We start from the raw sequence: 14,355 nt of genomic DNA on the forward strand, positions 1-14,355 counted from the left end.
AGCTGTCAAGGTGACAGCTTGGCTCCTGCAGAACTGATAGGCCCAGAAATAAATCTCCAACCCTGAGGAAAAGTTGGCAGTCACAACAGGAAGCCAAGCACAATCCCATATTCGTCCCAGAGGGAGTGAATTTAGACTTGTGTGCAGCAGAGCTCTTTCCTGCACACCTCATTGGTGGGTACGTGTGCTTACCTGGCTTTTGTGTAAGAGCGTATTCCCCTCTCACCTTCAGGTCTGCATGCTCTTTAATGCTGGAGAGCTGACACTGGTGGAATATGGAAGCAATGACATCCTGGGGTCTGTCCGCACAGAGTTCATGAACCCCCATCTTGTCAGGTAAGTGTTACACCTGCCTGCGTGGCCAGCACAGGCATTTTGTGAGAGTGACCTCAGATATGTCTGACTGTGAGAGTGACCTCAGATAGGTATGTGAGAGAAAAAGGGAAAATGAGAGAGAATGTGGGACCTCTCTGGAAGGATACGGGTGACCTGGTTACTGAGGACATGGAGAAGGCTGAAATATTCAACAACTTTTTTGCCTCAGTCTTCACTGGCAACCACTCGAACCACACCACCCAAATCACAGAGGATGTTGGCTGGGTCTGGGAGAGTGAAGAACCACCCAGGGTAGGAGTAGATCAGGTCCGGGAACACCTAGAGAACCTGAAAGTGCAAAAGTCCATGGGACCTGATGAGATACATCCACGGGTCCTGAAGGAACTGGCGGCAGAAGTTGCTAGGCAACTAGCCATCATATTTGAGAGGTTCTGGCAGTCTGGTGAGGTTCCTACAGATTGGAAAAGGGCCAACATAACCCCCATCTTTAAAAAAGGGACCAAGGACAACCCAGGAAACTACAGACCAGTCAGCCTTACCTCTGTGCCAGGTAAAATCATGGAACAGATTCTCCTGTAGCTGTACTAAGGCACATAAAAAATAACCAAGTGGTCGGTGACAACCAACATGGCTTCACAAGGGGCAAGTCGTGCCTGACTAATTTAGTGGCCTTCTACGACAAAGCTACAGCTCTGGTTGACGTGGGTAAAGCAATGGATGTTGTTTTCCTGCACTTGTGCAAGGCATTTGACACTGTCCCACATGACATCCTTGTCTCTAAAATGGAGAGACATGGATTTGACAGATGGACCACTTGGTGGATAAAGAACTGGCTGGATGGTCGCACTCAAAGAGTTGTGGTCAATGGTGCGATGTCTACATGGAGACCAGTGTCACGCGGTGTCCCTCAGGGGTCTGTTCTGGGTCCAGTGCTGTTCAACATCTTTGTCAGCGACATGGATGACGGCATTGAGTGCACCCTCAGTAAGTTTGCCGATGACACCAAGCTGTGTGGTGCCATGGACTCACTTGAGGGAAGAGATGCCATCCAGAGGGACCTTGATAGGCTTGAGAAGTGGGCCAGTGCAAACTGCATGAGCTTCAACAAGTCAAAATGCAAGGTCCTTCACCTGGGTTGGGCCAATCCTAGGCAAACTGGGCACAGAGTGGGTTGAGAATAGCCCTGAAGAGAAGGATTTGGGGGTGTTTATAGATGAGAAGCTCAACATGAGCCAGCAGTGTGCTCATGCGGCCCAGAAGGCCAACCGCATCCTGGGATGTATCAAGAGAAGTGTGGTCAGCAGGTCAAGAGAGGTGATTCTCCCCCTTTACTCTGCTCTTGTGAGACCCCACCTTGAATACTGCGTCCAGTTCTGGTGTCCCCACCATAAGAGAGACATAGGTTTGTTGGAGCGTGTTCAGAGGAGGGCCACAAAGATGATCCAGAGGCTGGAGCACCTCTGCTATGAGGACAGGTTGCGGGAGCTGGGATTGTTCAGCCTTGAAAAGAGAAGACTTCGGGGGGACCTAATAGCTGCCTTCCAATACCCGAAGGGAGCCTACAGGAAGGCTGGGGAGGGACTTTTTACAAGAGTGTCCACTGATAGGACAAGGGGAAATGGGTTTAAGTTGAAGGAGAACAGATTTAGGTTAGATCTTAGGAAGAAATTTTTCAGTACAAGGGTAGTGAGACTTTGGAATAGATTGCCCAGAGAGGTTGTGGATGCCCCCTCCCTGAAGGTGTTCAAGGCCAGGTTGGACGGAGCCTTGAGTAGCCTGGTCTAGTTGAGAGGCATCCCTGCCCATGACAGGGAGGTTGGATTAGATGATCTCTAAGGTCCCTTTCAGCCTGTGCCATTCTATGATTCTATGATTCTATGATTCTATGATTCTATGATATAGAACCATAGAATGATAGAATGGTTTGATTTGGAAAGGACCTCAAAGATTGTCTAGTTCCAACCCCCCTGCCATGGGCAGGGACTCCTTTCACTACACCAGGTTGCCCAAAACCTCATCCAACCTGGCCTTGAACACTTCCAGGGATGGGGCAGCCACAGCTTCTCCGGGCAACCTGTTCCAGTGCCTCACCACCCTCAGAGTGAAAAATTTCTTCCTTATATCCAATCTAAATCTTCCCTCTTTCAGTTTAAAGCCATTGCCCCTTGTCCTGTCACTACATGCCTGTGGAAAAAGTCCCTCTCTAGCTTTCTTGTAGGCCCCCGTTAAGCATCGGAAGGCTCCTAGAAGGTCTCCCCGGAGCCTTCTCTTTTGTAGCCCCTTTAGATACTGGAAGACTGCTATAAGATCTCTCCAGAGCCTTCTCTTCTCCAGACTGAACAACCCCAACTCTCTCAGCCTGTTTTCATAGGAGAGGTACTCCAGCCCTCAGATCATCTTCATGGCCCTCCTCTGGACTTGTTCCAGCAGCTCCATGTCCTTCTTGTGTTGGGGACCCGGATGGTATATACGCTTGGAAGTATCCCAGTCTGTGGAACGCAGTCCCCAGACACTGGGACCTGAGTAATCTGCTTCTGACAGTGACTGAGGGTGGGGTTTAATTGCTCAGTTACACTTAATCGTTGTGAAGCTTTAGAAGCACAAGAGCCCATTTTCCTCTGATACGTGCTTACTGAAGCATAACTTGGCTATTGCTGAAGAGGGACCTCCTCTGCATGTACTCGGGCATCTCTGCATCCAGCTGGTCCCGGTACAGCACTGTAAGGGACTCTAGATGCCAGCAAAACCTCCTCTGTCCCCCTGAGATACTGTACTCCAGTTTCTGATTCGAGGGGAGGGAGGATCATAGACTGCTCAGAGGTGGAAGCAACGTAACTAATTTGCTACTGGGGACCCTGCTTCCAGAGGGGCAGCTTCTGGAGTGAAGCCGTGAATCAGAAAGGTTTGTTCTCCCTTGAGGCAGCCGTAGGTACTGTGCAAGAGTCACAGGTCAGAGAACTGCAAGAGGCTCCGTGCGCTTGGGGAAGCTGCAGGTAAGTCTGGGAGGGACTAGGTGATTCGGTCCTGTGAATTTAGAGAGTAGTAAAGGTAACGGTCATCATTCCCTTGCAATAATAGTGTCCGTATCAATGAGAGACGGCAGAGAGGCGTGGAAGAGAACAAGAGACTGGCTTATCTGATAGATATTAAGACTATAGCAACAGGTGAGTGTAAACCTCCCTCCTCTGTATTTTGCCAGCCTTCCTGATTCCTCTGCATTTTCTGTACCAGGCAGCATATTCTCTTTGCATTCACTCTGCCAAGCAGCAGATTCCTGGTCCCCTTTGTGTTCACTCTGCCTGGCAGCAGACCGCTAGAGACTGGGCTGTCCTGCCTGTGGCAGGTTGGCTGCCTGGTGTGGACGCAGCTGTTGGGTGGCTGTGACTGTGTTCTGGACCTGAAAGTCTGTGCAGTTCGGCACGGGGATATCGCTGCCTGCACCGCCTGTGATTTGCGCGTGGGCACAGAAGGGTGGAGGGAGTTACTGCTGTTGATAAGGCATCAAGATAAAATGTCACTGCAGTCTGCTTCTCAAGTCACAGTGTTTGCCAGGGGGTCTTGCCCTAATTAGGTCCCAGGCATTTGATCCCCGTGGGACAGCATTGAATGTTCAGCACTTTGGGGCACATCAGGTACTTACACTGTTTCCTTTCTTTCTTTCCCAAGTGGACCTTGTCAGCTACAACACTGGCACCATCAGCCATGACAGCAAGATCGACTGGCTGGAGCTGAATGAAACGGGCCACAAGCTACTCTTCAGGGACAAGAAGATGAGGGTGAGGCAGGCACATCTGGGGGAATGTGGAAGGATGGCATGCCTGGGGAGAGGTAGAGACAGATATGCCTGAATGGAGGGAGGGAGGTGAGAAACGCGTCTGAAGTAGTTGTGATTTTTTGTCCGCTCCTTTGAGAAGATGGACAATGTTAAGATTGCATGAGCTGGCAGCATTGCATGTTTGGTCTTGAGTCATAGCTGATTCTGAAGTTAGTTACTAGACATCTTGCTCCATCTCATTGCACCTGAAAATTAAAATGATAGGCTCTTCTGCTGTGAGATGGAGATGAGTGGGTTAATCTTGGGATGAGGACCTTAGTGTTACACTTCAACATGTAAATTAAAAAAGATGTTCTCTGCAACAGCTCCTCTTCTGGCTGCGAGATGAACTCTTTAATTCTCTAAAACAGCGTAGTCACAACCAAATAGCTTGTTTGATATGGCCCTTGGCTTGTGCTGATTCTCAGACCTGAATGTTGTTTGAGAGAATACTGGTAAGCCCAGGACAAAAATGTGCCCACACATTGGTTTCACATTACAGATTATGATGTGCAGGTACTCACCTCATGTCCTAGCCATGTTTAGTTTAATTGTACAGATGCAGCTGAAGAAGCTCACTGCAGCAGGCAAGAAGATGTATTTATCATTTATATTCCAGTTCCACTCAGTTCACTGTCAAGCCTTCTTCACTGTTATGAGTGTAAGGCTCATAACAGTGACTGCTTGACTTCTTTTGCTCCTCTTGTCACAAGAGTGTCCTGAGAAGAAAACATGACCTTCTCGACAATGGTCTAATTCACATCCACAATTTCTATGCAGGTGTCCCAGATGCTGTGGCAGACCCCAGTTATAGCACTGCAGCTCATCACAGGATGGTTTTAGTTGCTCCAAAGTCCAGATGCCACTGGGGACTGTCAGTCTGCAGCGGGGTATTTTCACGTTGACTGTATCCCTCTCTTTAGTCCAAGGATGGGTGAAGTGTTATGGTCATACATGCATGTGTTGAAATCCCTGAGAACTTTCTCAGCCTCATCTCAGAAGAACTCTGAGTTCACCCCTCACAGTTCTGACAGGAACCCCAGGCATCTTCACTGGGCTGCTCCTCCTTCGTCATTTCTGGCAGCTCGACCCCTAAGATTGCATCATAGAGTGTAGGGCTGCAAAGATCCCTTCTTGCCTGGGAAGCACAGATCTCCAGTTAATTACCTGTCTGTAATTGTTACCGCTCACGCACAGGCTGATTTCTTGCTGCCAAGCTGATCAGCTGGTAACTAGAGTGCTCCACTTTGTAGCCAAAGATTGCAGTGCATACATCTGCCACCTCACAAACTCTGTACCACAGACTTCTCTCTCAGGTGTGTGCTGGAGGCAGTCTTTCTTGCACAAGGACTGTAGTTCTGGTTCTGGACCATCACAGAACAAGGACTCCTACAAGTACTTTGTGATTCCAGAGAAATGGAAGGAGCAGCCCAATGTGGATTTTCAAAAACCGTAGTGCCTGCATCTGCGTTAGTGTGCCTCTCTATTCCAGACCCTCTTAACCCTCAGAAGGAGGGTTGTTCCACGTCTGCAGCTCTTTAGGATACTACTTTAACATATCCACAATAGTATCAATCAAGAAAGACCTTCACTACAAAGGAGACTGAGTCACTGCCAGTTGCAAGGGCTTCTGTTTGGGCTCTGCTGCACTGGTGCTCTTCAGAAAGGTACTAGCAGTGACTGCAGCCTGCACCAGATGAAACAGGCTCCTGTTTGTAAGTGATATGTACATTTCTGAGAAGCTGTGTGTGTCCTGTCATGTGAGAAGAGAGAACTTTCCCAGCAATATATCTTTTTATATTTATTTCTGCAGTCTTGTTCAGTTTATATTCGAGTCCTCTAATACACTGTCTCAACAAGAGACAGTGGCATCATCAAGGTTGGCTCCTTTTCAGGCCTCTGGAGAGGCTACGTAGAAACTCCTTCATTAAATACTGCCACCAGCCTAAAGCAGACAGTACCATGATTCTCCTGAGATATGTCTGTACATACTTCTTCAACCAGTTTGATACAGACTGAAACAGGGACTTTCTTGTTCTCTTTTGACTGGTGTGTCATGAGACTGGCACAATTCTCTGTTCTTTTTCTCGTCTTTGCTAGGTGAGGACAATTATGATGAGGAACAGAGACACCCTGAGACTTTTAAGTTAACAAGGCATCCTACATCTTTGTTATGCCAGTTGTCTGATTACACCTTCCAAATTGCCAGGTTTGTTTCAGGGCAGTGTATTCTACAGAGAAACACCCTCTTGCCTTATTGGCATCAGTTCTTTTCAATAGAACTCTACCTGGGATGGACAGTTCAGCCCAGAACTGCAGAGGAAGGCCCATCTTGGTTCCCCAGTTTGTTTGCATGAAGAACTTAAGAGATCATTCTCCTATTCCAGCTCTGGAACTGAGAGGGAACTGAAGTAGCACAAGACTTATGCTGGTTTATACATGTGCATGCCTAGCAATACAGAAGGCAGGATCTGAGCATTCAGCTTAAAATACTGCAAGAGTTAAAAAAGGTCTTAAGTCTTGGATAGTGACATGTGTAAATAACTGCGTGGGAGTTTGGGCTGCGTATCTCAGAAAATGTCTGAGTCCTAGTTGACAATATCTGTTTACAAGATGCTTGCTCAGATGTTCCTACCCTTTTTCTGCTCTTCCCCACTCTAGTTGCAGCTCTATGACATTGACAGCAGCACCAAGACTACCATTCTGAACTACTGCTCCTATGTGCAGTGGGTCCCAGGCAGTGATGTAGTGGTGGCTCAGAACAGAAGCAGCCTCTGCGTTTGGTATAACATTGATGCTCCAGAGCGAGTCACCATGTTTCCTCTGAAGGTAAAACTCTGGAGACTTTGATTACCTCCAGCACTTCCTGTTACTTCTTGCTCACGTGTGTGGGAATAGTCAGGGTGGTATTGCAGAAGGGAGACAGGAGGGAACTGCTGATTTCTTCAGGACAAAATATGAGCTCACCTGTCAGTTTTGTGGCAGGCATTTCTGGCAGAAGATGGAGATAGTTAATATAGCAAGGAGCTGCTCAGTGGCTTTTTCCTTCCCTCTGGTGAGATAAGGCAATGTCTTATGTCATATTCATCAATGACTTGGATGAGGGACTAGAGTGCATGGTCAGCAAGTTTGCTGATGACACTAAACTGGGAGGAGTGGCTGGCACACCTGAAGGCCGTGCTGCCATTCAGAGAGACCTGGACAGGCTGGAGAGTTGGGTGGGGAGAAATTTAATGAAATACAACAAGGGCAAGTGTAGAGTCTGGCACCTGGGCAAGAACAACCCCATGTACCAGTACGAGTTGGGCACTGAACTGTTGGGGAGCAGCCCAGGGGAAAGGGACCTGGGGGTCCTGGTGGACAGCAGGATGGCCATGAGCCAGCCATGTGCCCTTGTGGCCAAGAAGGCCAATGACATCCTGGGGTGTGTTAGAAGGGGGATGGTGAGTAGGTCGAGAGAGGTTCTCCTCCCCCTCTACTCTGCCCTGGTGAGGCCGCATCTGGAATATTGTGTCCAGTTCTGGGCCCCTCAGTTCAAGAAGGACAAGGAACTGCTTGAGAGAGTCCAGGGCAGGGCCACAAAGATGATGGAGTGGAGCATCTCCCTTCTGAGGAAAGGCTGAGGGAGCTGGGTCTCTTTAGCTTGGAGAAGAGGAGACTGAGGGGGGACCTCATTAATGTTTATAAATATGGAAAGGGTGACTGTCACGAGGATGGAGCCAGGCTCTTCTCAGTGGCATCCAATGACAGGACAAGGGGAAATGGATGTAAGCTGGAACATAGGAGGTTCCACTTAAACATGAGGAAGAACTTCTTCCCAGGAAGGGTGACAGAACACTGGAACAGGCTGCCCAGAGAGGTTGTGGAGTCTCCTTCTCTGGAGATGTTCGAAACTCGCCTGGACGCGTTCTTGTGCGATCTGATGTAGGTGGTCCTGCTGCGGCAGGGGGATTGGACTAGATGATCCTTTGAGGTCCCTTCCAATCCCTGACATTCTGTGATTCTGTGATTCTGTCTGCTCAGTGTGAGCTCATTCGGCAGAGCTTGAATCAGCAGAGCTGCTGCAGCGCTGTCCCCACGATCCTGCTACTCTGCGTACTTTAGGAGAACATGGGAGTGTTGATAGCTGGTACTCTTTCCAGGGGGATATTGTAGACTTGGAACGGAATGACGGAAAGACTGAAGTGATAGTATCTGAAGGAGTGAACACTGTGTCCTACACCCTGGACGAAGGCCTCATAGAGTTTGGAACTGCTGTTGATGATGGGGATTATCACAGGTAAGTGTAGATATACCACATAGTGATGGCAGGTGGCCCACTTCGCACAACAGACATCTGAGAGTCAGCAATCCATGAACTACAGTAGCACAGCTTTCCATATAGAGTTGAAGTTTAGGCTTGTGGAAACATTCAGGAGCTGTGCAAAGTGAAAACTGACTGGCTGAAGCAGTCATGGTAGCCACCTGGGCACTGCTGACATTGTTACAGGGCTTTAAAATTGACCAGGGAAGAATATTTCAGATGTTAATAGCACTGTTGCCACTGGAGAGATTTCTTTGCACGAGGGACTTTCTTCAGACACAACACTTTGGACTTGCCCCACGCTGCCACGTCCTTCTGCTGATCAGATGCCTCTAAGTACCATAGCCCAGATAGGGATCACTTGGATCTCTGAATTTTTCCCTGATATGTCAGGCCTGGTGTTACACAATCCTCTTCAGAACTGATCACACCCAGCTTGCTTTGTTTTCGGTGCAACTCTCGTTATGAAGCTCCTGTCTCAGCCTAGGGCTTTCCTCAGAGAGCTCTTCTATTCTGTTTCTGAAAGTCTGCTAATCTCCTGTCTCAAGGGCTGCTGCATTTTTGGAAACACTGGAGATGTCCGCAGAGACTGAAGCCATGTGGAAGACTCTAAGCAGACTGGCTTTGGAAGTTCGACAGCTGCACATTGCAGAGAGGTACAGGAAGAAGCTACAACACCTTTCTGGTTTAAACATTCTCTTTGCTGGATCCCTCACAGAAGCGAGCGTCTAACTAAAGGTGTATCTGTGTGTGTGGCCTGGAAGATTCACTGCCTTGGAGAATTAAGTGTTCTCTGTTCCAGGCCATGACTTCGCCCTTTTATCCTGGACAGTAACGCTAGAACTGGGGACAGGAGAACATCGCTCTGTAGCATAAAATTTTGCTGATGGCAGCTCAGAGCACTGTACAGCAAGGCTTCAGGGAGCTGACAGACATGGACAAGCTCGGCACGTCTCTGAAGCCTGGGGAAGTGAAGCACGAGCCTGTCCCTGGCCTCTCCCATGGAGCAGGGCTAGAGGGTGTATCTGAACATGGGTCTTGGCAAAATCCTTCTCTTGAAGCAGGGCTACCCCACCTCTCCAGCTTGCAGAGCTGGCTCTGCTGCCCAGGTTCTGTTTTTTTCTTGGGCCAAAAGTGGGCAATAAAACCCAGTTATCGACTATCTGCTTTTCTCTTTCCAGGTGCTTTGCAGCTCTGGGCAACATGGCAAAGGCTCGATTTCTGCACGAAACCAATACCATTGCTGACCAGGCAGCTCAAGAGCATGTAAGTCAAACTTTTCCTGCTGTGCAGGGCAGCTGGTTTCCTGTAGACACTTGCATATACATTATCTTCCATGTCCGTGCTCACCAGTATCTCACTGCAGATCAGTACCTGGTTGTGTAGGAACTGCTGACATAATCCTTCATCCACGCCTGCCAGGTCCCTCTTCTGGCTAGCCATTTCATATTGCTCCTGTCTTGTCACTTCTGTGATTCTCATCAGTTGTCTTTAGTTTCTGTAATGACACAGACCCCACCTGCAGTCACCTCCCTCATATCATTCCAGAGCCTGTTCTTTCACTCAGCAAACTGATTGAGCTAACTGGTGTTGTCTGTAGGGTGGGGATGGTACAGACCATTATCTGGTGCGTGCCCGCTTGGCCATGCTCGACAAGAACTACAAGCTGGCAGAGATGATCTTCCTGGAACAAGTGAGTAAGGGAACAAGGAGCAGAAAAGGTCTCATATGTTTCTGAGCAGGGAGGTTTGTGCCCTGGTGTGAAAGAGAAAAGGAGGAGGTTGCCTATTCCCTGGAGAAGAGTTTTTGCCCTGAAGTAGGAGGAGATATTTCTTGTTCCAAGGGGTGGGATTGACCTGAGGTGCATGAAGAGGTGAGGGAGGTTGTACATGCATGTAAAGGGGATGGTACACTTTTTCAAGCGTTTTCTGCACATCTAACCCTGCCCACTGTGAGAGCTCAATGGCAATGTATCTTCTAAATGGAGCCTTCTGGTTGACGCTTTGCTCTCTGACACAGAATGCCACAGAGGAGGCCATGGACATGTACCAGGAGCTGCACATGTGGGATGAATGCATTGTGGTTGCTGAGGCCAAGGTACAGAATATAGCTGCACTGGACTGTGGGCTGGGCTTGCTCGATAAGTCTTCTGGTTGAGATTCCATTCAAAGTCTGGGTTCTCTTCATCTGCCCTGTCAGGACTTTACTTCTGCTTGGAGGGGTTCCAAGCAGAGGGGAAGGTTGCACTGATATAAGTACAGACCTGGGTGAAAAGTGAGGGAGAAAAGCTACTGGAATTGGTTTAGGAGTATCTTGGGCTTTGAAAAAGAACGGATGATGCAGTGGTACACAGGGCTGGCATTGTGGTTTCTGCTGGCTGAGCAGCAAGGGGTCTGGTGCCATGAACTAGCTGTTCAGAGCCTGCAGGATGAGCAGCACAACATCTTGCCTTACACAGGTCAACCAATGCTGCATTTCTCAACAGGGACACCCGATGCTGGATAAGTTGCGTCGAAGTTACTACCAGTGGCTGTTGGATACCCAGCAGGAAGAGAAGGCTGGGGAGGTCCAAGAGGGACAGGGTGACTACCTGGCAGCCATCAGCTTATACCTGCGGGCAGGGCTGCCAGCCAAAGCAGCACGGCTGGCCATGAGCAGAGACGAGCTTCTGACCAGTGGCGATGTCATCAATAGGGTCTCCATGGCACTGATCAGAGCGGAACTGTATGAACAGGTGAGTGGCCCACCCCACTGGGCTTTCTTCTCAGTGGCTTCAAAGCTCTTGCCCTGTCCTCTGCATCTGTGAGATGCGGGGGAACTCAGCTGGAAAGCAGCAGATGTAATTCTGTGTTGATAAGTTTACAGTTAATGTTTGGGAGGAAATCCTAACTGCATCCATGGGTGAGGTCTAGAATTACTGTTATTATTCAGGGAAAAGATCACAACTCATTGGCGACATTGGGCAGCCTGGTGTAGTGGAGGGTTTCCCTGCCCATGGCCGGAGGGTTGGAACTAGATGATCTTTGAGGTCCCTTCCAACTCAAACCATTCTATGATTCTATGATTCTATGACATGTCTTGGAAACATCAGCTGAGTGTTCAGTAATAGTCAAGGAGGCCCTTGGGAAGATAGGAACCAAGAGGAAAGGAGCTGTGAATCAAACAGAAAACTTGATATCACTGTGAAAATGTACAGTACTTCCTCACCATAGAATAAAAAATGATGGTACAGCTTTCATATAAGGATAGTCTAAATGGAAAAGCTAAGGAAGAAAAACAAAGGAGGTTATGAAGACAGTCTGAACAACCATGAATATCGTAGAGAAAGGAAGTGATTATTCTCTGTGTCTAATACAACAAAAATTGGTGACTACTTATTGTTAGGTGACACTTAAAGCAAGAGGGTGTTTTTCACGCAGCACGTAACCATGATGGTGTGGGGAGATAGTGGCTCAGGAAACTGGCAGCTTGTATTTGTCATTAGGCTGGAGACCTGTTTGAGAAGGTCGGGAACCCACGGAAGGCTCTGGAGTGCTATTGCAAGGGCAATGCCTTCCTGAAAGGTACTGTGCTAAATACGTTCCTCCCCTCATCCATCCCCAGCAGGAGCCTGGGTATTCTGGCCTGGTGGCAACATGAGCGATTGCCCCGGAGCCCAGAGGTGCCTACACGCTCTGAAGCTTCCACGTATCGTCTTGTTCAATGTATGTATTTTCACATGGTTGTACCTGTACACACAGTTCCAGAACAGCATCCTGTTCTCGAGGCCTCGGTCGTGCTGGTTGCACCAGCATGGGTTTGGTCCAGCTGTCCACAGGGTGCAGATTGCTGGGTAGCCCATGGGAGCTGGAGTGGATCAGACAGTCACCATTCCCCTCCCTCTGCACCCCGTTCAAGGCCTGTGCTGGCCTCACGGATCTGCTTCCTTGCTGGATTCAGCTTGACAGCTGTCGTGTCCCCTTGCAGCGGTCGAGCTGGCTCGCCTGGCGTTTCCCGTGGAAGTAGTGAAGCTGGAGGAGGCCTGGGGAGACCACCTGGTGCAGCAGAAACAGCTGGATGCTGCTATTAACCATTACATCGAAGCCAGGTGGGAACAGGTGGTGGCTGGATAACCAGCAGCAGTGTAACCTGGCAAGCTGTGAAGTTGACATGGTTTGCTTAACTCAGCAGGGTTGTGCCCGAGTAAGCCCCTCCACCCGCTTTGCCAGTGCTGACGTGCAGCCCCTGCTGGCCCCGACCATGGGTGCCTTCCTGCATCTCTCCCAAGGTCTTCTATCCCTGATTACTCTTCCCTGCTGTCCTGGTTCTTCATGCTATCCCTTTAGCTTTGCCAGTTATTCAGTCCTTTTTGCTGCTCTAACCCGGGAAGAAGAATCAAGCAGCAGACCACTCAGGTCTTCCTGGCTTAACTCAGCTGGAGGGGAGGGCAGCTGGCTGGCTGTAAGGAGTTGTGTTTTTGATGCTAGGTGCTCGATTAAGGCCATTGAGGCAGCCTTGGGAGCCCGGCAGTGGAAGAAGGCCATCTACATTTTGGACTTGCAGGACAAACAGACAGCAGCCAAATACTACCTCAAGATTGCCCAGCACTACGCAGCTTTACAGGAGTACCAGGTGAGGCCACAGACCACAGTTGTGGCTGCTCGGTGTGTCCCTTGGGACTGCTGAGTATGGTCGTTTCCCTACAGGTTGCGGAGGAGCTGTACATCAAAGGAGACCAGACCAAGGATGCCATTGAGATGTACACACAGGCTGGGCTCTGGGAACAGGCTCACAAGGTAGAGTCAGAAGCCGAAGCTTCTGGGGCCCTCACCCCGCTTGGTGCAGTGTCTTTGATCAGGAGGTGGTGGTGCCTCATGCACTAACACCTGATCAACAAGCACTCTTCCCGAAGGATTTGCGTAGGGGCATCCAGTAGTGAGCAGGAAATCAGTCCTGGAGATGTGTCCACATCCTGTCTGTGCCCTTCTTGTCACAAATGGCACTTTCTAGGGGACTGGTCCTGTGTGCTTTGGTCACAGTGATAAGTGACTACCCATACCCATTCACTGCAGAACGTACAGCATACTCCAGTTTGTAACGGGAAGGAGATGGGTTTTCCCCTTCTCCTTCACTGCCATGTATCAAGAAATTGCTGTGCAGTGTGCTGTAGTTTCTCCTCTGTGTGTTCCTTTTGGCAGCTGGCAGTCAAGTGTATGAGTCAGGAGGATGTGTCTGTGCTGTATTTAACCCAGGCCCAAGAGATGGAGAAGCAGGGCAAGTACAAAGAGGCAGAGAGGTGAGCATCATGCTTCATACTAGTCTAAGACTGAGCCCTGAAAAAATGGTGGGAGTGAGGAGGAGCCCTTTCCTGGCATCGAAGTAGAGTTTGGGACAAGGGTTTGGAAAGATCAGAGGTACTCTCTCCACCTAGAGCTGACATTTCAGAGTTCACAGGAGGAGTGGTCACTGACTGTTAATGTATATTTGTCCACCAGGACAGAAGGGAGGTCCAGGTGGGGTGCAGCTGTCTCGTGTAGCAGAGGAAATATTGCAAAGCTTTTCCCCACTGCAGAGTGCTACATCTGATCTGTCATGGTCAGCTGAGGATAAGAGATGGGAAGAGGAGTGTTCCCCATCCGGGTTACTAACGTTGTCAGTTGTAGATTAATAGCAGCACAATAAGGTTAGTAGGTCCAGGGACAAACACAGCTGTGTATCTGATGCCATGGTACCTGGTCTCGCAGTACGTGAAAGGGGGCATTGCAGCTGGTGAGGTCACACTGGGTTTAACCTTTCTCCTGGCCTATATGACTAAGTTCAGCTGACGTTGTCATGTCACCATCCCAGCAGGACTGACAGCCTCGGGCTGGAGGTCAAGCCCAGAGCAGAGGCTCCCTGCAAGTCACAGCTCAGGTTGATAATA

General features: G+C 49.3%; 1 protein-coding gene across 3 annotated transcripts in view; it reads left to right on the top strand.

Moving 5' to 3' along the window:
* Positions 1 to 14,355, top strand: part of IFT172 (intraflagellar transport 172) — a 43,206-nt gene that overhangs the window by 12,649 nt on the left and 16,202 nt on the right. For 2 of the 3 annotated variants that reach the window (XM_086631984.1, XM_086631985.1), the window contains 15 exons: positions 233 to 336; positions 3,415 to 3,500; positions 4,003 to 4,112; positions 6,812 to 6,979; positions 8,293 to 8,429; positions 9,002 to 9,109; positions 9,635 to 9,719; positions 10,054 to 10,146; positions 10,473 to 10,550; positions 10,939 to 11,187; positions 11,938 to 12,016; positions 12,420 to 12,540; positions 12,920 to 13,064; positions 13,139 to 13,228; positions 13,631 to 13,728. In XM_086631984.1, coding sequence (XP_086488110.1) covers positions 233 to 336; positions 3,415 to 3,500; positions 4,003 to 4,112; positions 6,812 to 6,979; positions 8,293 to 8,429; positions 9,002 to 9,109; positions 9,635 to 9,719; positions 10,054 to 10,146; positions 10,473 to 10,550; positions 10,939 to 11,187; positions 11,938 to 12,016; positions 12,420 to 12,540; positions 12,920 to 13,064; positions 13,139 to 13,228; positions 13,631 to 13,728 — 1,751 coding nt within the window. The remainder of the gene's footprint in view (positions 1 to 232; positions 337 to 3,414; positions 3,501 to 4,002; positions 4,113 to 6,811; positions 6,980 to 8,292; positions 8,430 to 9,001; positions 9,110 to 9,634; positions 9,720 to 10,053; positions 10,147 to 10,472; positions 10,551 to 10,938; positions 11,188 to 11,937; positions 12,017 to 12,419; positions 12,541 to 12,919; positions 13,065 to 13,138; positions 13,229 to 13,630; positions 13,729 to 14,355) is intronic. The other variant, XM_086631986.1, reaches the window with a different exon arrangement.

This window comes from Tauraco erythrolophus, chromosome 2 (assembly GCF_009769465.1).
Source record: "Tauraco erythrolophus isolate bTauEry1 chromosome 2, bTauEry1.pri, whole genome shotgun sequence".
In the NCBI taxonomy this organism is placed as follows: Eukaryota; Metazoa; Chordata; class Aves; order Musophagiformes; family Musophagidae; genus Tauraco; species Tauraco erythrolophus.